The sequence below is a fragment of the Palaemon carinicauda genome, chromosome 8, assembly GCF_036898095.1.
Source record: "Palaemon carinicauda isolate YSFRI2023 chromosome 8, ASM3689809v2, whole genome shotgun sequence".
Taxonomy (NCBI): domain Eukaryota; kingdom Metazoa; phylum Arthropoda; class Malacostraca; order Decapoda; family Palaemonidae; genus Palaemon; species Palaemon carinicauda.
In genome coordinates, this window is record NC_090732.1 from 136,430,457 (window position 1) to 136,454,526 (window position 24,070).

At 37.7% G+C, this 24,070-nt stretch overlaps 1 protein-coding gene across 2 annotated transcripts; it reads right to left on the reverse strand.

Annotated features, from left to right (window-relative positions):
- Positions 1 to 246: 246 nt before the first annotated feature.
- LOC137645958 (uncharacterized) lies at positions 247 to 23,642 on the reverse strand. Of its 2 annotated transcripts, none has more exons than XM_068379033.1 (2): positions 23,489 to 23,642; positions 247 to 6,672 (listed from the first exon to the last, which is right to left on the reverse strand). In XM_068379033.1, exon 2 carries the CDS (start codon positions 6,317 to 6,319, stop codon positions 4,466 to 4,468), a length of 1,854 nt encoding a protein of 617 aa, XP_068235134.1. In that variant the 5' UTR covers positions 6,320 to 6,672; positions 23,489 to 23,642; the 3' UTR covers positions 247 to 4,465. The 2 variants fall into 2 exon arrangements, with proteins under 2 accessions (XP_068235134.1, XP_068235135.1); XM_068379034.1 differs by having other exon boundaries at positions 23,477 to 23,625.
- Positions 23,643 to 24,070: the final 428 nt, after the last annotated feature.

Below are 24,070 nucleotides of genomic sequence, written 5' to 3' on the forward strand. Positions count from 1 at the left end.
CATTTTACTATGCACTAATAGGCTAACTCACTACCAATTGCGAGTTAGAGAGTGATTAATTGTTATATTAATATGTTGGACTTCACAACTTTGGAACTCACTTTTGTGTCACTACTCAAAAATAATAACAGTACATTGTAATAGAAATTATATGTACCCATAAACATTTGGAAAGAATTAAAACACACAAAGATACCAAAGATTATATGTACCCATGAACATTTGGAAAGAATTAAAACACACAAAGATACCAAAGATATTTATTAACTGGACTCCCCTTACAAAGGTGAGTTAAGGGAACATAGAAAGGTTTATACAAATATAAAATAACAACAAAAACTTCTCATCTCTTTTACAGATTTCTTCTAACACCAATCATTCGACCATTTGGCATAAAACGAGTATTTCTGAGCCATGACTCGAACTCAACAAACTAACTCATATTTCCATTGAATATTTATCACTAATCGTGATAAAATAAATAAATAACACGTACAAAAAATGGGCTAGGATCATTTTAATTCCTAACTCCCCAAACTGAGAGTATTACAGTACATTAATCTCAAAACAGAATTAAAAAAAAAAAAAAAATTGCCAAAGTTGAAATAAATTTATTAATGATTTAATTTCATTTTCAATTCTGACCTGGTAACATACATGATAATCTCCCGATTCATTTACATCAAAGTTACAAATAATTTTGAGTCTTGGAAAAATGATACGGGTGATTAAAGGACACCTCATGCTATAAATGGAGTTGAAATATGATTTACAATATTCCTATCATGTCTATAACCAAGAAATAAATAAATAACAGCAATAACTGACAAATGATCATAAATTTCCCCCAAAATAGAGGATGCTGCTACCTCCTTTGCAGCCTCGGAAGTGACTGCATTTCTCTAGTACTTCACATGGCAGCCTGTATTTAAGCAAAGTGGGTAACTTTCCATCAACATAAAATCTAAGGAAGTCCCTAACTCAAGAGGATTAAAATGGAGTACTCTTCCTCTTTCTTGTCTATGAAGCCCTTAGGTGTGACGTTATTACTAAGGGTCTATACGATGCTATTTGTCTACAACTCACAATTTCACCTGTTCATGACGCTATGTCTCAGAAATAATTGTGACTCTGCTAATATAATCATAGCTCGTGTCTCACCAGGCCGGACATATTAGCCTCATAAGCCAGGACATGTCTACAGCTTGATGCCATTAAAACTCACCAAGAGTTTAAATATCAAGATAAAAGCAAAGATGAAAGGTATATATACGACAAGAGAGTTTCAAGGAAGATGATGCCACTGCTTATCAGTTGTTAAATGGCACCAGAGATTAACTGGACTATAGTAGCCCTAGTTTAATGTCCTACTTTTGATTCTTTGCAAAAATTTACAGACTAACTCTTGCTGTTTTCATAGCATCAAAGGCAATAGGGGCCGGACCATGGCTTAAAAAACAGCACCAAACTGGCCGTACTACCTTCTTAATACCTTGACACGAGGCTGTCCTACCAGAGGAATTAACTTAGTTCTACAAGTGGTATGTTGCAGCTAATGGGCATACCAACTAGACTTATTAATATTCAAAGTATTTACAAAGTAGATACAAAAATGTATCTATAGCCAACCATTATATTTTCAACATATATACATCCAAAAACACGCATGCACACTAACATACGAACACAATACTGTATTGTACAGACATTCACTCATGTATTAGCAATACTGTACTGTATTTCAATTTCACAGGGAATGAAACCTTTATGATTAAACTTAATAAAAACCTCCTTCAAAAGCCCATTTCATTTCATTCAATTTTTAGATTGGTTAAACTGGTAAAAACTTAAAACTACTTAAGGCTATCAGGTGCATCAACTATTTTATCAGAAATAGAAAAAAAAAAAATTTACTTTTCAACAGCATGACACCTTAAACCAGTACTATACTGTATTTCAAATGACAATTTAATTGAAATAAAATCCTTCAAGTCACATCAACCATAAAAATAAATTCAATCAGACCACCAAGTTAAATGTACTTTCAAGAAGGAACAAAATCTTGATTAATCTGAAACATATATAATTCTTTGCCGAATTACTTCATGAGGTGATGAGAGCTACAATTGTAACAAATAAAAAAAAATTCATGGATTTATGATACACTATCACCCAGCATAACATTTTACATACATAAAAGACATTTCAAAAGAAATACCAAAGGTACTGGAATTCTGAGAGAGAGAGAGAGAGAGAGAGAGAGAGAGAGAGAGAGAGAGAGAGAGAGAGAGAGAGAGAGAGAGAGAGAGACTTATATTTAATGGATGAAACAGCTGAAGGAAGAGACTTTACCACCAAGATGCAGTATCAGTTAATTCGACAAACTGTATTTGTGCTACAAATGGCAATAAAAAAAAGTACAAACTAAATCCCTTATGAACATGCTGGCATATGAAAAATTAGCCTTAAAATACAAAAATAGCATTTTTGTAATCATCCTTCTAGAACAAAATATATATAATAGATCCCATGCATAAGTCTTAGCGCTTGTGACATTCAGAAAATTTATACATGCTAATAATCAAAGTAAAAAAATAAAACTTATTTTTTTGGTATAATTATTCTTTTGACCAAATATCAAAGGACAACTGCAACACCTAATGAAGTATTACCTGACTGCAAAGAACCTGATAAAGGTCTTAAAATCCTCCATTCACTTTGTAAACAACAAATTAATCTTGTTGGCTATTCAGTTTAAAAGTACTGCATTACAACTGTTCAGCAATGCATCATTGCAAACAAACTTATAATGCAGCATAAATTACTGAATATTATTGAACACAACTTCATTACTTGTCATACTCCAACAAATTATACAGTAGAGTAATTTAAACCAATGTTACGCACTTTATACTGTGATATAGTTAACAGTACTGTGCTTTCTACAAAAACAATGACTACAAATATCAAATAACTGCTGTAAAGTACTGTTATAATGCATAAACAGTACATAGACGGACACATTTACAGAATCTACTGCTTTGCCCTTTTGCTCTGAACTTGAGGTATCAAATTCAGCTGTAAACCTATTTCTGACATTCAAACATGAATAAGGCTTTTGTACTAGGTTAATACCGATTACATTAAACTGTTACAGAATACCATCAGTATTCCTCTTGGTGCTGAAAAAATTAATATGATTAATTTCTAAAATAAGTTTCTCAATACATCAAGATCCTTTACTGTACTGTAATCTTAAGCTGACAAAATGTTCACAACTTGACACACTTATTTGTTGCCCTCGTTAAATGGCATCCAAAATAAGGACTCAATAATATCTCTCTCCCAAAACAATGCCTTTATAATAGCAATGAAATCCAGCATTTGTTCAATAACTTCTGACCACCCACAAAAATAATACTAACTACCACAGTAAGTGACAGAAAAGGGAATGGGGTGGAGGTCCAACTCCTGGAGGAGAGAGGGAATAATCTTTGGCGAACTTCCATTGTCCTCTGGAGGTGACTTTCAACATCACAGTCACAGAACTGGAAGAATGTATCACTACTAACTACATTACCAAGCACAGGGATACACACACACACACCCAATTACACTTTCATTCATTCTCTCTTGCCCTTCACGAGGAAGAAGCTTAAGCGTAATGATAGACACAGGAATATCACATCCAAAAATTTACTCATCTGAGAAATCTGGGTGAATAACTCACCATATGCAGTAAATATACTTTTATATATGTATGTATATATACTTTTATATTCTGACTGATATGCTATATTCTGACTGCCCTTTTTGAAATGTCAAAATGTACTTGGATTAAAAAAAAAAAATAAGTCTTTGTTTTAGCAGTATCTTGAGGGAATCATGTCAATACTCCTTATGATCCTCTGTACAAGTTTCAACTTTCCCATTGTGACTTAAATAAGGCATTAAAAGCAGGTACAATAAACACATGTAGCAAGATGTTCTACAGCTTATTGTTAATGACATTCTATCATGACAAAAAATTTCCATAGCCTTCAAAATCACAGCAAAATGACTACACAACTGACAATATAAACAAGCTGCATTTAACAATGGGCACCAATCATAATATTAATAGCAACATTCTTCACCATGATGATGAAGATGTTTACTGATGCTGTGAAAGGACTGGGAAAGGACGCAGCACCAGTAGAGCCCCAAGGAAGGCATCTGGAGTGAGAGTAATAGCTACCATATAACTGCTCAAGGAGAAAGGCGCAGAGAATCTCTTGAATGAGAAAATCCCTGAAGTGGGGCACAAGTTTCTTCTTTTATCCTAGCCAAAGAATGGGTGACCTGCAACCTAACAGTTTACTTAACAATCCAAGAAGTAAACTGTAGGGTAAGCCCACCCAGGCCCGGGATAACTCCATTCAGAGATATTGTTGTGCTCTCGCCTATTATCCCCTTGAGCGCTTCCCTAGTGGTCTAATCTACGTACCCTCACACGTTGTTTGTAATGATATTCCTTGAGGTAGTTATTGAGAGACTTTGGAAGAAGGAGGCTGTTGATACCATCATAAGTGGTAGTAGAACAAATAACAGCTCGGCATAAATGTTGCAGAGGAAAGGGGAATGTACGTGCCAAAGGGTTTGTTAACATTGGTTCAAAGAACATACAACAAGACGGATCTTTATAATGTTCAATAAGACCACACACTGTATCTGAAGCAAATACTCCTGGATCGTGAGAATCAAAACTAAACTTGTGATTCCACTGTTCAATTCGAGCATGTAAAGATCTCCCATATCGCCTGAAAGACACTGAAAACAAATACTCTTCTTGTGCTGAATCTCTTAGTAAGAATGTGCCTTCAGGCCGGTTATCAAGAAGTCGCTCTGCTTCATACCGGTCCATTTTACCCCAGTAGAAAGCACAGTTAGTGATTCTGAGCAGATCTGGTACAAGGCAGTGAATATAATCAACCTGTGTGTGAACAGTTCGCTGAAGTAATGATCCATCACCAGCGAGACGACCTACTTGTTGAAGTAAAGTTTCTTCTGAAATTGACGCAGCAACTGATCGAGGTCCCCCTAATCCAAGACGTAGAGATCTTTCTAGCAGCAACTGTAAATCAAGGACTGAATTATAGGGCAAAGGTAGAGGTGTTACTGCTCCAGCTTGCTGAAGTTGTAATTGATGCTGATGTTGCAACTGAAGGTGAGTAAGAGCATGATGCGCTGGTGTCAATGTATGACTTGAGCCAAAGCCTGGAGGTGGTTCTACACCTTCTACCATTTCTCGAGCTCTTTCCTGGCGTGCTTGTTCATCCCAATCTTCGATAGGGTAAGCATCTGGATTAAATCTAGAAAGGTCAATAACAGGAGCTCTTAAAGCAACTGCCCCACCAGGACTAGAAGCTGTCCCAGATCCTACAGATGCTATTGAAGGAGAATCTTGTCCAGATGGATGACGATGATGTACATGGTGGTGATGTGGCACGTGGTGGTGGTGGTGGTGATGCGTGTGAAGCTCAGGTTCTGGCCTTCGTAAGCTTGGACACATACATGCACCACATCCAACACTTGTGCTAGCTTCAGGCTCTGGTTCAGACTTAGATGGCCTCAAACGACAGTTTAATCGAAAAGTCCATGGAGTTTTCTTCTTTTTAGGTTGAGCAGGAAGATCTCTGGTGGGAGTTTTGGTCTTGTGACGATGTCTCTTAGGGAAAGTTAAAGTGCGTAAACGGCCCCCACGAGGGGGTGATGGCCGAGCTTCAATCCCATTTACACATTCTACCTCTACTTGTACTCGAACACGGCAAGAAGAACACCAGTGGCCACAGCCATTATTACTACTACTACAAGCACCTGATGATGCACAACTGGGTCCACTTGCTGAACCAGCAGCAGTTGGAAGAGTTGCTGCTTCAGCTTGCTGGAGCTGATGGCGATGATGGTGGTGGTGGTGATGGTGATGATGTGGGAGACTTCGAGGTGGTGTAACCACTACAGGATGGTGAGTAGCAGGGTCTGGACTAGCTGCTGTTCCATATATGGCTGCAGTTGATGTTAAACCACCACCACAGCTGCAAGAGGCAGCAGCTTCTGATCCACAACATCCAGCATCCACAATACTTTCTTGCTGATGAAGCTGATTTTCTTGTTGTTCCCTCTCCAGTTGCTCTCGCATCTCACGTTGTTGCTGTTGATGCTGGACCCTTTGCCGAACTTGGTGTGGACTATGTGTGGGCTCAGCCGAGGTATCCATGGCCCACTGTGGTTGACGATGCTCCTGAACTATAGGATGAGGATGGCTGGCCCCCTGGCCCATGGTTGGTGTAGGGGGCAGGGCTCCAGCGGCGCGGGTCAGGCCACCCCTGACCACATGGCCGTGACTTTCGCCCGCCACCCTCACCCGAACTTCTTCATACCCGTATGCAGCCACAGTCTACGGTAAAAGAGTCCAACACTAGATAAATATATTCAAATCAAATATTTCAAGCACTACAGCCAAAGACACTGTATTTTTACTATAGATATTTCGTCTGAAAGTCTCAACACAGACTGCAATAGGGTTCACAAATGTTTAGTAGTATTTGGCACTCGAGATGTTCAACTTTCTTGTGGCATGCTTCTCTTTTACATTTGAGAAGTTAACCTCTTTTAATCATGATTCCATACAATCTGAAAAGAAAAAAAGAAAAAATCGGTTAGAAGATTATATACCGGTAAGTATTTTATTTTAAAGCAAAGAATATTTACTAAACTACAAAACTAATATAATTTCCAGAGAATTTTCAAAATAAAGTTGTTTTTATTAATCTAAAACAATTTAAGACAAAACCTTCAAATGAATAATTTTGAGACCATACCACTATATTCTCGAACTTCAATGCTTCACTTTAAAATAATTATATACAATTAAAGAATATCCAAGTAAATCAGCACATAATACCACAGTAGTTAAACTTATTCCAATTCATACAACAGGTAAACCTAAAATGCTAACACATCATGTACTTAAACTAGTGAAATGTCATCCTGATGACTTACATTCTCAGGAAAGTCTAACAAAACCAAAGTGGTTGCATAATGCAGTAGTCACCTACATGTTATGGGCCTTCTCCCCATTTACAGTAAAGCACAGGAAAACTACCCTAATTCAATAATTCAATCTACTTTGCTCTTCTGTAAGAATGTAATTCTTATCAGATCAGCTGTTAAACCAAAAATAGCAATTGGCTTATCCTACTAAACTTCAAACATTTCATGGTATAAAAACGAGAGCGAACATCTTATAAAATAGGTAGCGAAAACGATCAGATACCAACGGACAAACAGTTTTCATTTCAGTATTCAATGGCTTAACCAAGAACCAAAATCCAGTCCCATAAACTGCAATTTGCTTGAAAATTCTGAAATGGCTGCAAATCATAAACAAAATACAGTAGTATATTACAAATCAGTCATCTCAAGGCTGTAATACCATTACAACCATTTATTAGGCTACTAACATCTGTTAGTGGTAAATCTTTTCCCAAGTACTGTACTATAGATATATATGTTCAATAGGCTCTCAACTCTCTCTTCATCATGTCTGGGATTTGCATAATGGAGGAAAAGAAGATTCAAAAGCACCCCATTACAAATTCCCTTGTTTATACGAGACCATGTTCTTGTTCCAAAAGGCAGTAGAACACCTTGAAGCATCAGCGATATATCTAAGAAGAATTAATGGCTTAATTTCATCGACAGGATTAGATACATACGATACGATACAATCCTATACCTTCAGACATTTATATACTGTACTGCACAAGGATATCTTTGCACTGGTTATCCTAAATATGCAATTCTCTTGCTATTTTCCTTACATTTCTGCCCAACTTACTTACTTCAATAGTCTTTAACCCATCAATGGGTTGATTAAATAAAGTTTACTCCTGGTTAGCAAAATTGTGAATTTGTTTCTTACAGTAACTTCACAGTGGTCCTTAATTCAAGAAATAGCATTTAACGACACATTTCTGTCTTTTATTTCATATTTTTGTGATAATATTCACATTGCATCTTGTCATTGAGACACCTTTCATTCACTGTATATTACTGTATACTGTATGCTTTTATATACTGTATCTAGAGTAATTCTTTAGGATACACACACCCTAATTCACACTTACATTACTGTATTTTATAAATGAAATGACACTAATTTTATATCTCAATAACTACAAAGTAATTGAAAACAATTAAGATATATAGAACTTTTTGTGAGACGAGTTTCTAAACCTGAGCAATAGGAATAGTGATAGCAGTAGAGAGAGAGAAAAAAAAGCAGTGTATCATACTCCTTCTCAGTTTTAAACATTATCTCAAGTAGTCAGTTCTCTATATCATTACTTTATTAAATTTTTTTGCAATTAGTAAAAAAAAAAAAAAAAAAAAAAAAAACAATTTTATTAATAAAATAGTCTGGCATTCTATTGTTCTCTTCAGAGCCCTAGTTGGCAAAGCTAGATACTACAAGTGCAAGAGCTCCAACAGGGAAAATAGCCCAGTGAGGATAGGTAATAACCTACATATATATATATATATATATATATATATATATATATATATATATATATATATATATATATATATATATATATATATATATATATATATTTGAAGTAACGAATACAAAGTATAAAATATCTTAAATCAATAAAAATTTTCAAAAAAACCTATGAAGAGATTCATGTCAACTTATTCAACATAAAAACATTCCCCGCAAGTTTGAACTTTTGAAGTTCCAGCGATTCAACTGCCAGATTAGGAAGATCATTCCACAATCTTACCACAGCTGTAATAAGACACCTATAGTAATGTATTGTGTTGAGCCTTATGATAGAGAAGTTAGGAATGATAGGATTAATTGCATACTTTGTACTACTGTATGTACAAGATGGTACAATTGACTTTATTAAATCTAGTACCTTCACGACTAGGTAAGGAAAACTATGACAGATATACACTGTAGCAGGTAACGTTGTGTCTAGCAAAAGACCTGCTGCAAAACAAAGTTGCTAAGTTTATAAACAAGCGATTAAAAGCATCTTCCATAATTTTACCCAGTGCTGCTAAGCAAATAATTTTCTATACAGCACCTCATAGAATTAACAAAAATGCTTTTGAGCATGTGCTCACTAGATCAACTACTTTGTTTTACTAGCAGTATTGTCAACAGTTTCTCTTTTGCTGAACATAATATGCCAATATACAGCTGTCAGACATCTCCTAAGATTCCTGTTAAAGTGTATTAATGAAGCTAACTGCACAGTCTGGGAAGATCCGAATGCAAAGGATGGTCAGAATTATTAAAAAATCTTATGCAACATGCATCAAGAACTAAGTGATCGATGGTGCCAGAGATTAATATAAGGATCAGGAAAAAGAAATTTAATAAACCACAAGTTTTTGTCCAACAAATTAAGATGAGAGTCACCAGATGAAGACCAAACAAACAGAAGAACATTATTCAAAGTCCAGTAGTGAACATCAGTTCCCAGCTTTCAGAAGTGTGATAAAGCAAAACAATATTCCTCATTATCAAGTGTCTTCTATCATCATATAATATAACCCAAGATTCCAATGTTTAGAAACAGATTGAACCGAGTCAAAACCATGTCCCTGAGCATTTCTACTTAGTACTACTACACTATAATATTGGCTGAGCGACAGTGCCATCTCCTTACAAAGGTCATGAATAATGAAATAGTACCAGGTACTTCCTTAAAATCAAATTACATTCATATGAGATAAATATAAAAGAATGAAGAATCTTCCTAATTCTTGGGAGATACAATAACACCCAATTATAAATCACAAAGACCAATTTCCTTTTCATGACACTTCTAATTCTCTCAAAAATTTTCACAAATAACTAACATCTTCCGATCAATCCTTTTTCCCCCTCATATCTAATTGAAAAATGTAAACCCAACACTCCTGCATATGCAAATACATTAAGTTCCACTGACTTGCAGTGGCAAAAATTAAATGGACTATAAGGGACACTGATATATCCAGATCATTATGTAATGTCACAAATCCCCTAACCTTCTACTGTATGGCAGTAATAACAAAATTATTGCAGGAAGGAAGGTGGGGAATGAAACTATGATTCATAAGCTGTTTAAAAAAGTTGAAAACATATCCACAACAAAATTATATTTTCATGCAAGAGTATACCTTTTTTAAATCACGAAGATTTGTTTAGAGTATGAAGAAAAAAATTTAGGTGGGGACAAGACAGTCAGTCAAAAGTGTGGAACCATAAGAAGTGGGTAGGAAAGCAATGAGTAAATTTATGGACGGCAAGAAATAAAAGTAATGGTGAGCACTACTTAAACAAATGAAGCTAATAATACTTAAAAACTCAAGGTGTGAAAACCTTGTTTCATTACAGTCGCACATTAAACTAAAATGGACGATCAAAAGGCGAATACACAGGAACAGTTCCTAATTCAGACAATGTTTGATCTCAAGCCACAGAGGTCAGAATAACTGTTCCCACTTGCTTGTTGACATGAGCTACTCTGGTGGAGTTGTTGCACAGCACTATAATGAGAGCTTCCACAACTTCTTGGAATGTTTGTATTCTAGAAAGGAGTGCACAAAAAATTTCACAGACCACATACCTCAGGCAACCTGGTGTGTGCCCCAACCCCTCCTTCAAACTGCGAAATAAGGGGATAATGGTCCAGAAAAGATAGTGATTACCCATCCCGAAGGACACTGACTGCCCAGGATGCTCAAGGCATGACTATCATTCCACTACTCATGGCAGCAGGAGAGGGGGAATGTTGACATCAGCTTCCCTGCTTCCTGATCTGCCAGGTTGGGGCCTTGAAATGGCAATGCACTCACTGGACCCCTTCTAGCAGGCAGTCCTGATGGGGAACAGAAGGTTGCAAAGCCTTTGGGGAACAGAAGGTTGCAAAGCCTTCTTATCCCTGACCATGCTGACACCTTTGAAGAGCAAGTACCCTAGAAAGAGACTACACAATGGCCTATAGTCGCAATTCTCAACAGCAACGAGTATAAAGTTCCTCAGAAGGCGAGATGTGGCTACTCGTAGTGTTAAGTCTGGAACGACTTGTTTTGAGTCAAGAACAAAAGAATCTCTCTTCAAAACTAAGTTACCCCATTGGTATACTGATTGGTGTGCCAAGCAGGCTACTACTTTCCCATCCGACAGCACATGACTCCTGTAATTCTCTTTAGACTCAGGTTGAAAACCACCTTGTCCTTGCAAAGCACATCTTATGCCTGACCACTGTCAAGTCAGGAAAAGGCTTGGAGAGTGGCCATGGCTGAAGTGCCATTTTCTCTACGTGACCAATGAAAGGTGTACAAGGGGCCACCTGTCTACTAGATAGCTAGAGGAACCAGGGCCACAGACCTGATACTGTGCACTCGGGCACACTATTCTATCTTAATTCTCTTCCTCTTGTTTTGTTAAGTTTTTATGGTTTATATAGGAGACATTTATTTTAATGTTGTTGCTCTTAAAATATTTTATTTTCGTTTCCTTACTGAGCTATTTTCCCTGTTGGAGCCCCTGGGCTTATAGCATCCTGCTTTTCCAACTAGGGTTGTAGCTTAGCAAATAATAATAATAATAATAAATAGGCAAGTGAGGGTGTGGTTCCCTCACCCCATAGGGCCAGGGAAAACCCAGATGTCATCCACTCCTACAAAGGAGGGGTGATGTTGTCAAGAGCCCTATTCTTGTGACTTCAATAGGCCTTCAACTACTACTACTTGCTTTTTCTTGGATGAAGAAGCAGAAGCAGAATTAAAAGAGAAAAAAAAAAAAAAAGTTGAAAGGGGTACACTGGAACGGGGGAAGCAGCAGATATAGTCACTGGCCCCAGTCACAAGCACAGGGGTGACAATTGAAGAGCACTGCATACCAGTCATTGAAATCCCTAGTGTCATCACTGGACACCAGCACTGGGAACATGGTTAAAGTAGCCTTAGCAATCTGCTCTTTCTTAGGACATTCAGGACATACCTGTATGTTTCTAGCACATGCTGTAGTGCGGCAATCACCTCACACACTACTGTATAAAACCTGCAAAACTCCAAAATGTAGATCCAAGTTCTCCCTACTCCTGAAGCATACTCTCCAGGTATTAGACAAGGGAGCATACACAGAAGCTTCAGCAAATAGCGAACTCGATACGGAGTGGAACGTGCTAAACAGTCTTTGGTATTGGGCTTGCCAGATTAACATCAAAAGACAATTTGGCCTTCCTGCCATGATGTACACTGTAAAAAGTGGATAATTGTGTCACGTAAATATGTACAGTAAAGTTATAGGTCAGGGAACAATGGCCTATGACCTCTCAGGATCGATGCCAATGGATATTGCCAGCTGTGTAACCATTCAAACTGTTGACACAAACCTTTTAACTCCATTATGCTTCCCAGGTCAACGTAAAAGAGGGAGTCAGGCAGCAGTGGGCATGGTGAGTTTAGCAAAAAATACCAAGGTGTGTGTCATCGGGTTCAATCTATACCAGAGAGTATGCTGGGCTCGATTCATGCCCGAGTCTGGATACAGACTACAGTAAATATCATCATCGCGTCACTATGATACATCTAACTTTATTTTGTACAAGAAAATTAATGAATTTTTGAAAGCTACTGTGCACCCGCCCCTGCGAGACCTTGGAAGAGATGCATTCCCAATAATTCAAAGTTAACATGCACCTCCATCAATTAAAGTTAATCTATAATTAATTGTTAAACACTTCGGCCAAAGTAACATTTCCATTATTCACACCTGATTTGATTATATTATGTTGCATGGTGCATAATTATTACATAATGCGACATAAGAATAATGGTATGAGGTGGAGATTTGACAGAAAATGTATACAGTAATTTTTTTTTAAAAGCGAGTCACTGGGACAGGCTAAAGCAGCAGTCATGTATGCAGAAACAGAATAAGAAAGTGAGAGGGGGAGGACAATGAACAAGAAACCCATAGTTATCCAGAAGACGCTACCATAGAAAAAAAAAAAAAAAAACTAGACAAACAGCGTAATGATGATGTAAGCTTTATCCCTCGAATGAACAGCTTATACAAACGTGGGGCACAGTGTATCCATCGATTCCCCGAGAAAGAATAAAAAAGAACGTCTGTGCATTGATGTCTGGGGCAGCTACAGGGAAGGGTAGCAGAAGCAGCAGCATTCAAAGAAAACCACCACCAGAGAGAGAGAGAGAGAGAGAGAGAGAGAGAGAGAGAGAGAGAGAGAGAGAGAGAGAGAGAGAGAGAGAGAGAGAGAGAGAGAGAGAGAGAGAGTGAGAGTGAGAGAGAGAGGAGAGAGAGAGAGTTACATCTGTAACTTTAAGGTCAGGACAGATTATTAAAGATATATAGTTATTATCATTGAAAGAGAAGGAGAGAAGACTAGTACTGAAATAGAAATAATTCTCTTTTTTATGCTTTTGTCACTCCTAGTCTAGATGTCACACGGATGTTAGTTCACTTAACTTTATCATGATTGACACAAAGTCGATTAGAAACACTGACAGGTACAGATTAAACTATGGAGTCATTGGCATAACTATTGTAGTTAGGGTTAGACTAAGAACTATCATTGAAACAGCTGTCTTCTAGTCTGTATTCAGGATAGTATCCTCTGCAAGCAAGCGGGAAAGAAGGGTTGTTACCTAGGGAGTAGGTAAATCCTTGCCTGTTGCAGGGCAGTAAGTTGTGCATGTGCCTGTAGAAGTGAATGAATGAAAACAAATCATAATTATCACAATCTATGACAATTGCGAACAAATAAGCCCCATTTCAAACTAAAAGGTAATAAAAAGATTAAACCTGCTTGCACTTTTGGATAGTCCACTGAGGCTTTGAGCAACAAAGTTTTTGCCCGTGTAGATAGGTGGTGCTCTTTTCGTAAAGATTTTTTTAAGCACTTTAGCACGTCAAAGGTGCTCTAGTCGTAAAGATTTTTTTGCGTACTTCAGCACGTCAAAATTGGAACAGACTAGTGTAGAAATCGTTGATTTTCCCCAGTGAGGCAATTATTTTGATATAAATATCATTGGTGAAAAACTTCTTACTGAGTGCAACTTTGATATTTTTCAACTCAAGTTACACTTTTAATCACACCTCAGGAAAAAAGATAGAAAAATACTAAAGTCAGAATTACAAATTACAATAGATATCCTACATACAGTAGAATATAAATCAAACGTATATTGTATTTATTATAACAAAAAATATTGAGCAACTATCAATACATTAGAGAAAAGCTTTTATTCTTGGTCTAAGAAAATGTACGATAAAGATTTTTATATAGAAATGTTTATAATGTTATACAACAATAGAATTTGTATAGCATGTGAAAGTACAACAAATGGCATTTCAAATGGCGTATCATATATGACTAATTTGGAATTAATTGATATTTTTCCTAAGTATACAAACCAGAGATGTAACCACCAGCCAGGAGCAGGTGTGTGTTTAAGGTAGTAGTCAAGCAGCCTAACAAAAACCTCAGGAGTAACGGATCCCCATCGTCTGCTACATACCTGGCTTGCGAACTAGGACGAAAAATTCTAGCATCGAGCACAAACAGAATAATTGATTTTTAGGTAAAAGCTTGCGAACAAAGAGGGGGGGAGGTCAGCACCCAATGTTCAGTATGATCAACACTTAAGAAGAGCCCACGATGCTTCCCAGAAAACCCGTTTGAGGAAATATTTGTGAGGTAGCCCCAACTGTATAAAGGCGTCCATTCCACAGACCACCAGACTTTACAGGCAACATCAAACCCCCTTCACCCAAAAGGGCCGACTTTAAAGGCTGAGGAAATTGTTCAAATTGCCAATCCCGAGAAGAGCCCATCCTTGGAGGTAAAATAAGCTTCTGGGCAACTCTGGCACAGAGGCTCCCAGAGGAAAGGTCCCCTTCTCTAACCATAGAAGATGGCCCACTAGGTTTGGTACAGATAGTTGACGAATCCCAGAAGTATGCCGACATCTCTTGCGTCACTTTGCATGAAGAGTCAGTCTTCTGAGAAGAGATATTGGATCACTCCCACTCATGACTCCAAAGTGATTCCATCGAGTTGTGGGATTTTTAGGGGTGTAGTTGATGAACATGTCAAACCCAGGACACAATACTACAAGAGCCTCTATCTGGAAAGGGTAGCAGGGATGGAAAACTTAGACGTTGATGATGTCCCAAGAATGCTGAAATGCCTCCTCTAGTGTCACTTCCACGTCTGGCATTGGGGAGCAGAACATTGCTAGTTTCTGATTAGCGAGGTTGCGTACAGGTCGACTCTAGAACCCCTTCAAGTCAGGGTTTTGTTTGATATCTGATGATAAAAAGATCAGTTTGGGCCTAAGATCTGATACTTCTGCCCATGCTTGTCCTTCCTTGATGTTCTTTTGCATGGTTTATCGTGGCTGTTAGTGACTGAGTCAAGCAGTTCCCACTATGCAACTTTACTGTCAGTTGGAAAATTGCTGAGAGAACAGTTATTTCTGTCGCTAAAGTGGTGCAGTTATTATTTAAACCACCAAGTGACCGGTCAAAAGATGGTCGGGTCGGACTATTCGAACAGTCCTTGTACCTTTCTAGGTATTGTAGGAGGTGCACTCTTCACCAAAGATCTGGTGCAAGTTAGCAGGAGGAAGAGCCCTCCAACAGGTTCGTCCTGAATGGCACCACTGCCGATCGAGACTGGAACCCTCCTATCGGACTATTGCCCAATGAGGCAAGCTGTTTTCTAAAGCATATCTTCAGACACAACTGAAGGGACTGAAGATAGAGACGCCCGTTCAGAATGAGACGTACAAGGAGCACAAGTCTTCCATCCCTCTCCTGCTAAAGCTGATGGTAAATGGGACTGTTGATGGAATGGGAAAGCTATCTCTCGAAGGGAAAACTCTTCACCAGAGGGCTTTGACGTATTTTCCAAGTAAATCAGGGTTTGTTAGCGCACCAATTGACTTTTCCAATTTATCACCATCACAGATCACGACTGAATGAGTTTGGCAAAGTGGAAACTAATGTCGTTGGCGTGTGTCCCTGCTCCGGAGCTAGGAAGGACTGGGACCTGGAAATACGCATCCTTCAGGTCAATTGACAACACGATGTTCAAAAGGCCTTATCATCTCTTGACTGTTAGGAATTTCAATCTTGGACAAAATTTGTAAAATAAATTTGTTCACGTCTGCAAGGTCTACGACCAGCCTCCCGTCCCCAGACACCTTATCTAAAAGAAAAGAGTATCAAAATAATCTAGGGAGCTGTCGCTACTTCCTAGAGGAGCGGTAACATCATTGGCCACTATTGCAGCTTACCAAACACGCAGACATGCCGGTGAAATCGGACAAGCAGGACAGTAAGCACGCTGAGGTATAGTACGTTGCTATGGAAAAGGCCCTTATGCAGCATGACCTGAAACTCTACCTGGAGGGCTAAGTCCTTCAACCCTTGGTGGTAAACTAGAGGAGGAACAATGTTGGTGAATGAGAAGCAGACACTCATTATTAGGCATAATGACTAAAAAGCATGTACAGTACATTAAGGCCGTCCCACAACTACTGAAACTACTTCTGGGTTTAGCATTGGTAAGCAGTAAACTAAGAGTTTGTGGTTTAGAGAGGTTGATCATCAGCGTACCATAAAGTATGGATCTCGGTTACTATAGAGGGTGGTCGAGATGTTGAGACCAGTGTTTCTTTAACTTCCACTGCAGCGACTGCAGATGAAGAATGCCATTTTGAATTAAACGTTCTAAGGAGACTAGATGTCTCGGTGGCTTCTGCCATTGGTGAGCTGGCAGACTGGACTGACAAAGGAAGGAGAGTGCCACCTCTCACACGTGGTACCATGTCCTGAGAGGGGAGGTTTTCCCGAAAACCATGTCGATGTCCATTCCAAGCCAAAAGAATCTTTGCTTTGGCACTAGAATGGACTTCTCCCGATTCACCACACTCTTTTGAGCATGACAAAATGAAAGAAACCTGCCTCGGTGGAGAAGGGCTTTCTCTGAATCCGTCAAGACCAGCGAATCATCTAGATATCGCAAGAGACGAACACCGTTAGCGTGTATCCACGCTGACATTGACATAAAGACTGGTGAAGACTTGGTGTTCTTATCCGACCGGCCTCCAGAGAAGACCGACGGGGTAAGGTCAGAGGAAGAAGTTGGGACTTTTGACTTCAAGGATGACCCTGAAGGTCAAGAACCTATTTGGGACTGCGAGGGTAACCACTCCTGACACTCAACACAAGGAGAGGCCTGACCTCTGTAGGCAGGGCACAAAAGGTGAGGATCTGTCTCCCTGGAACTCATCCCCACTGAAGATACAACCTTCATAACAGTCTGGAAGAGAAAGAGCATAAAGATTAAAATTTCCAAAAGGAAAAAAAAAAAAAAAACCCTTCACTGATGGCTGCCATCAAAGTGATTACTCGGTGAGCAAGCATTGGGTGGGGCTTACCGTCTCCCAGTCGGTAACTACTGACCACATATTTACATATAATTATAAAATTTTAACTGCTCTGCACTCCAACTTAGCTTTCATCTCTGTAAGGGACTCTGGTTTGTATTTGTACCGGAACAAAGATGTTTTGGTAGGCATGCAACCCTTCTTTTCACATGTCAGAACAGTTTTGAGGACTAATTGTTTGTAGCATTAGCCATAGGTTTAAATGAGACCTGGGTGAGACTGCCAAAGAGGAGGAGACACATCCCACTCTGGTGGTCAAGCTCTAGAGGTTAGCATGAAGAAAGAATAGATCTGGAACACACGGAAGAGAACCGGATGCTAACAGTTCACTGTCGATGTGAAGAGGTCCTTATCTCATCTGAGATAATATACAGTAGGATGCCTGTGATATGTGGCTCTGAAATGAAATTCGTCAAAACACCACCAACAAACGAAAGCTTTATTCCTCAAGGGTAACAACCACCCACTTAAGCACCTGCCTTGCCAATTCGCAAGCTATGAGACTTCCTCCCTGTAACCGAGTGACCCAACAAATGATCCCTGAACCAATGTAGTTCCTGAAATGCAGCATCATCTCAAGGATATAGACGTGCAGGCAAGCCCACATTCCTGATAACATTCAGCTGTTTAGATATAGCTACTTTCCTATTCACTGCATCCAACAAAAGGAGCATCTATTGTAGAACGAGAATTCAGAGGAACTCAAACTAGAGACTCCTGCCCTCCCATCATCAATGGCACAGAAGAACCTAAGAAGACAATTATAAGAACATTCATAAAAATTCAAGCTGTTCTTCTATGAAAGACAGGCTTAACAGGGTCCTTGTTGTAAGGTTTCAAATGCATCATACTGCAGTGAACCTATACTAGACTAGGCATACGCTATGTAACAACAATCAATATGGACTTGTAATACTTTAAATCTATTTTTGATACCATAAAATATTAAAACTTTACTCAAGAAGAAAATATTCATGTAATCAAAGTGGCTTAGAAAATCTCCCAAACATAAAAATGAGCAAACCAAAGAGGGCAAAGTATGTAATAAATTAATATGAAGAAAAAAAAAAAAAAACACTGGAATGCTGAAGTCTGAAAAGCTACTTAATGGAGAAACTGAACATAACAGAATGTTAGCTTAGGATGAAAAATGGAAAAGCCCCAGGCCCATTGGTAAAGATTTAAATTTTTTAACAAGCTTTGAAAACATTCAAATCTGACAATTATCAGTCTGGCTTCCTGTCAAGAGATCAACAGAAACATGCTGAATAACTCGCTACCAGTCTTCCATTAGTAAACAACGGATATACTCAGAATTTCCGAAAATGTTTACATTTCAATTGAGGGATACATAAGTTATTGTTTCCCAGCTCCCATTAATCCTAAAGAAAAATGCCAAAGGAGCCAATCCCTATTTTATATCTAATAGTGAATTCAAGTTTTTCTGGAAATCAATGTATAATAATGAATTAAACCTTATGTTATATTTGATAGTTACCGTAATCAAATCAACAAAAACATTCTTATGCCAACACTTGTGATGACTGTTCAATTCCTAGTCGTTGTGCCAACATAATTCACAGTTGTTCAAGTAATGGTAGCAGGAACAACTGCATCAGAATATGGAGGAGCTCACTAACACACATATTGCCTATACGTATCTGGACAGCGGGAAGTATCCCGATGGACTTAACAAAAAGCGTGATATTAGAAAACATGTGAAACCTTTGGTGTTAAATATGGATATTTAATGCATAAACAAAAAATTAAATAAGGAAGCTCAGTTACACCAAGTATTAATGAAAACAAAAGTGGGCCGGGTTATCAAAGCTTATCATGAATGGTTTGGTGGTGCACATATGGGAAGGGAGAAGACAACTGGAATAATTATTGCTATGTATTATTTTAAGGGCATCAAGAACCTGCTAGCGATTATGTTTTTATATGTGACAAGTGCCAGAGAGAAAGTAATAAATCAGCAATGCAAGCTCCAGAGTTATATCCAGTGTCTGGTCTTGAATAAAGTTTGGTCTCAAGTTGGAATAGAGTTGATCGGACCCTTGTTTCAGGCAGGACACTGTTACATTGTAGTAATGGCTGACTACTTTACGAAATTACCAGTTGCTTCACCTTTAAAACACAAATCTGCAGCAGAAGTTACAGTTCTTTTTAGATACCATATGTGAATTTGGCTGTACAGAAACCTTTTTAACCGACCTTGAGAGAGAATTAGTCAACATAATAAATATGTACCAAACTACAGAAAGAGTACAAAATTGCTTCAGCCTATCATCTAAAAACAAATGAATTGCAAGAGAGATTTAATCAAACCCTCGTAAAAGCTCCTAAATTCGGATATCGTACTTCAGTCCATGCCAGCACTGGCATTACTCCTTTCACTGCAATGTTTAGGAGAGATCTCATACTTCCAGTCTACCTAAATACAGAATCACAAGAGGCAGTAGGAACTAAGGTAATGATAGCAGAGACCGTTAAGACATGAGAAGTGTTTTGTCACAAAAAAAGGCAGTTGATGGAAAAAATCTCTATGAATACTGCTAAAACTCAAAACAGATAAAAGAAGGACCACGATACAAGACATGCATCATTAAAATAGCTTCTATGTAAGAGGGAGGGGTATAAAAGTCCAACAGGGGGAAAAAATCTTAGGTCTGAAATTCATCCCAGGGGAAATTTTAACATCCAAGGTTGCTTTTCACGGGGAAATCAATCCTAGGCAAATTTTCCCTAGGGGAAACTCACTTGGATGTATTTGGCACACCTGCTAGTGTAAAAATGTCCAACTAGTAGAGAGAATGACGGGTATATTAAATCCACACAACTCTATCCACAGAAACATGAGTATTGTATTGTCATTAAAAACAGACCATAGTAAGGAGAGACTCTAAGGCATTTGGCATTTGTTTACAAGACCACGCTCTCTATATACTGCCAAATTATACAAAGCTATTTCATCATCAGCATCATCTCCTACGCCAATGGACGCAACGGGCCTCGGTTAGATTTCACTAATCGTCTCTATCTTGAGCTTTTAATTCAATACTTCTCCATTCATAATCATCTACTGCACACTTAATAGTCCTCAGCCATGTAGGCCTGGGTCTCCAACTCTTCTAGTGCCTTGTGGAGCCCAGCTGAATTTTTGGTGAACTAATCTCTTGAGTGAGGAGCATGCCCAAATCATGTCCATCTACCCCTCATCATGATCTCATCTACATATGGCACTCGAGTAATCTCTCAGTTTTTCTAATCCTGTCCTGCCATCTAACTCCAAATACCATTCTGTGGGCTTTGTTAACAAATCAGCTAAATCTATTTGAGATCGTTTCATAGTCATATCATGACTCATGTCCATGGAGTAACACCGATCTCACTAAACTGATATATAGTCTGATTTATATATGTCATTTCAGACAATTTGATTTTCAAACTTTACTTAACCTAACCATTGTCTGATTTGATTTTTTTCAATTTTTCACTAAACTCTAATCCTAAAGACCCTGTATTGGAGATCATCCTTGCTCCCTCCAATGATATTTCATCTTGCATTGCATACTCAGTCTTCACTATCTATGTCTTTCTTCTATATATCTTCAGCCCAACCTCGTGTGATATTTCATGCATTCTGGTAAGCAAGCATTGCTAATCCTGTGGTGTTCTGCTAACAAGGGCAGCATCATCATCATACTGTACTCTAGGTCTGCTAAATTCCTATCAACAATACAGTCCAATCCTTCTCCACCATCTCTGACTATTCTACGCATCACAAAATCCATGAGGAAAAACAACATAGGTGACAACACATTCCCTTGGAGTACTGTGCTGGCGGCTAGACTGATAAAAGGCATTAAATTTTGGGAGAATAATTCCTGCACTGATCGATCTACACTGGTTACCTGTTAAGGCTAGAATTGATTTTAAGATTTGTTTGTTGACTTACAAGGCACTTACAAGCAATTAGCCTAAATATCTTCGTGATTGCTTGGTCCCCTACCCTCAAGCTACTAGCGCTGTCGTAAGAGTTAGACATGTTGATGACCCATGTAGACTATTTGAAATTAGTGTGAATCATGCAATAGGAGGAAGAACATTTTGTTATGCTGCACCGAGACTCTTCAACGACCTTCCACTTGATATCAAGAATAGCAAAAATGTGGCAGCTTTCGAGAAAAACCTGAAGACTTATCTCTTTGGAAAGTGTTATAATAGTGATCAGAAAACTATTAAACCTGAATACAAATGCTAGTGAATAACTGAAAAGATATAGAGCAAAATATAAATTGGAAAGAAATTATTTTCACACATCAAGGCCTGCCTGAACAGACTCTTACTGTCTCATGGAGGGCGAGAAATAAACCCCTAAAAGTAAAAAGTAAAGTAAGACTCCATTAACTTTGCACTTGTTATGCTCATGAAACAATCAAATTTACATATTTACGTGGAATTCCATGATAATGCAGGACTCTCCACAAAATTGGCCGGTTCCCACTATCAAAGGCTTTTTCATAGTACACAAATGCCATCAAAAGGGGATTTCTATATTCTAAGCACTGCTGTTCACATCTCAAAATGAAAATTTGGTCAGTGCAACTACTACCTTTTCTAAATCCTGCTCGTTCATCTCTCAGCTTTTCATCAATCTTTCTCTCCTGTCTCTTTAGAATAAACATACTATATATTTTTATTACTGACGTAAGTGTTATACCTCTGTAGTTACTCTATTACTTTTTCAAAATTTAAAACACTTTGCCACATGGGAAAAAAGGTAGATTATAAAAAAACTGAATTAAAAGAAAAAAAAAACTAGCCTGGTTTCCTCAATAAACGATCTGTCAGTAATAACTGACATAGTCAACCAAAACAGAAGTTTGTGATGCCATCGTACATTTGGTATATATTCAAAATATATATTAAATTAAAAATTGGAACAATTACTCAAGTGTCACTATTTGTGAATTGGATATTTCTATGGGCACTAGGAGTAATTATTCCATTTTTAATTTTGTATATATATATATATATATATATATATATATATATATATATATATATATATATATATATATATATATATAATATATTTTCTTTTAAATAAATCCAGTTTTTTCCTATTTGGCGAATTGTTTTAATTATGTAAAAGTAATATAGGAAAACTACAGCTTTCCATAATTTGGCATATATGCAGTGTGGTCTTGTAAACAAATATCAAACATTTAGTTGCAAGACAAGAGCAGAATGTTATTACAAATTTTAGGAATGAATTCAAACCAGGGGAAAAAGGCCCAGAACTCAATAAAGGATATTCAGTAGTATGACCAAGTGATAGGCAGTAATAAGAAACAGTAAATGTGGCAGGAGTAATTGGCAGATTCGATGTAAAATTATTGGTATCATTAATGGCCATCCTACCACCAGATACAGTAATACCACATCTAGTACATATAAACTATGACATTAAAAATACAGGCTACTGGTTAGAGGATACATAACCCAGGTATAGAATGTCAAACCTAATAAAATTAGCATTGCAGAAAAAAAAATGACAACTCTTATGGAAAACTCTTAATCATCTTATTGGATTAACACAGGGGCTACTACAAACTTCTTGACACTATTGAGTAATAAAGCAGAAATGAAACCGAAAGTAAGATCAGGAATTTGGCATCAATCACCCTTCGACACCTACAATTAAATCTTATTTGTCACGCAAACCCTCATATATAACATGATAAGGCTAGCATTTAACATTCAATATTATACTAGCAAAAGACGTTGCATTTTGTCTGCAGAGACCAATCTAATGACAAGTACTTGGTATAAATAATACTCTTTTACACCATATTGCTTTTTCCACTGGCTATACGGCCATAAGCATCAAACCTTTCAACACAATAGAGTAAGACAACATCGATAGTGTCATAAATACCTGTTAACGTACCATGAATGATTTATCTTCTCTTCGACCACAGCTACGGATAACAATAGGTAATCCCCTTAAAAAATACGAAATCACATATCAACGAGACAACACTCATCTGATGTTGACTCGTCACTAGCCTAATTCTCACTGAATGGTGGGAAAATGGCCACTTCTTCGCCATTCACATCCCTGACGTCACAGAACGTCACTCACTTTCCTGACGTCACAGTAACACTCCCTTGTAAACAATACCGTAAGTTTGCGTAATCCAGCATTTAGTGCAATTGTATATTAACAAAGTCTAAATAAGATTCTAATTTTCATATTCATATTTAAACAAACCCCTTATAGACCTGGTGATATTTGCTGAAATCAAGAACTAGTTTTCGTGACGTACCTAAAGTTAATCGAGTCTAAAATCAGAGCTATAGTATTTAATTATCTACAATAATATATAAAACATAAATAAATATAATAATGAATTAAATATATAATAATTCAATAAAAAATTTTGTTTCTTTTTAACTATTACCACAAAAAACGTAAATAAAAATTTTAATAAAGCATTTAGTTGCTACACTTTTTATTTGTTATGGGCTC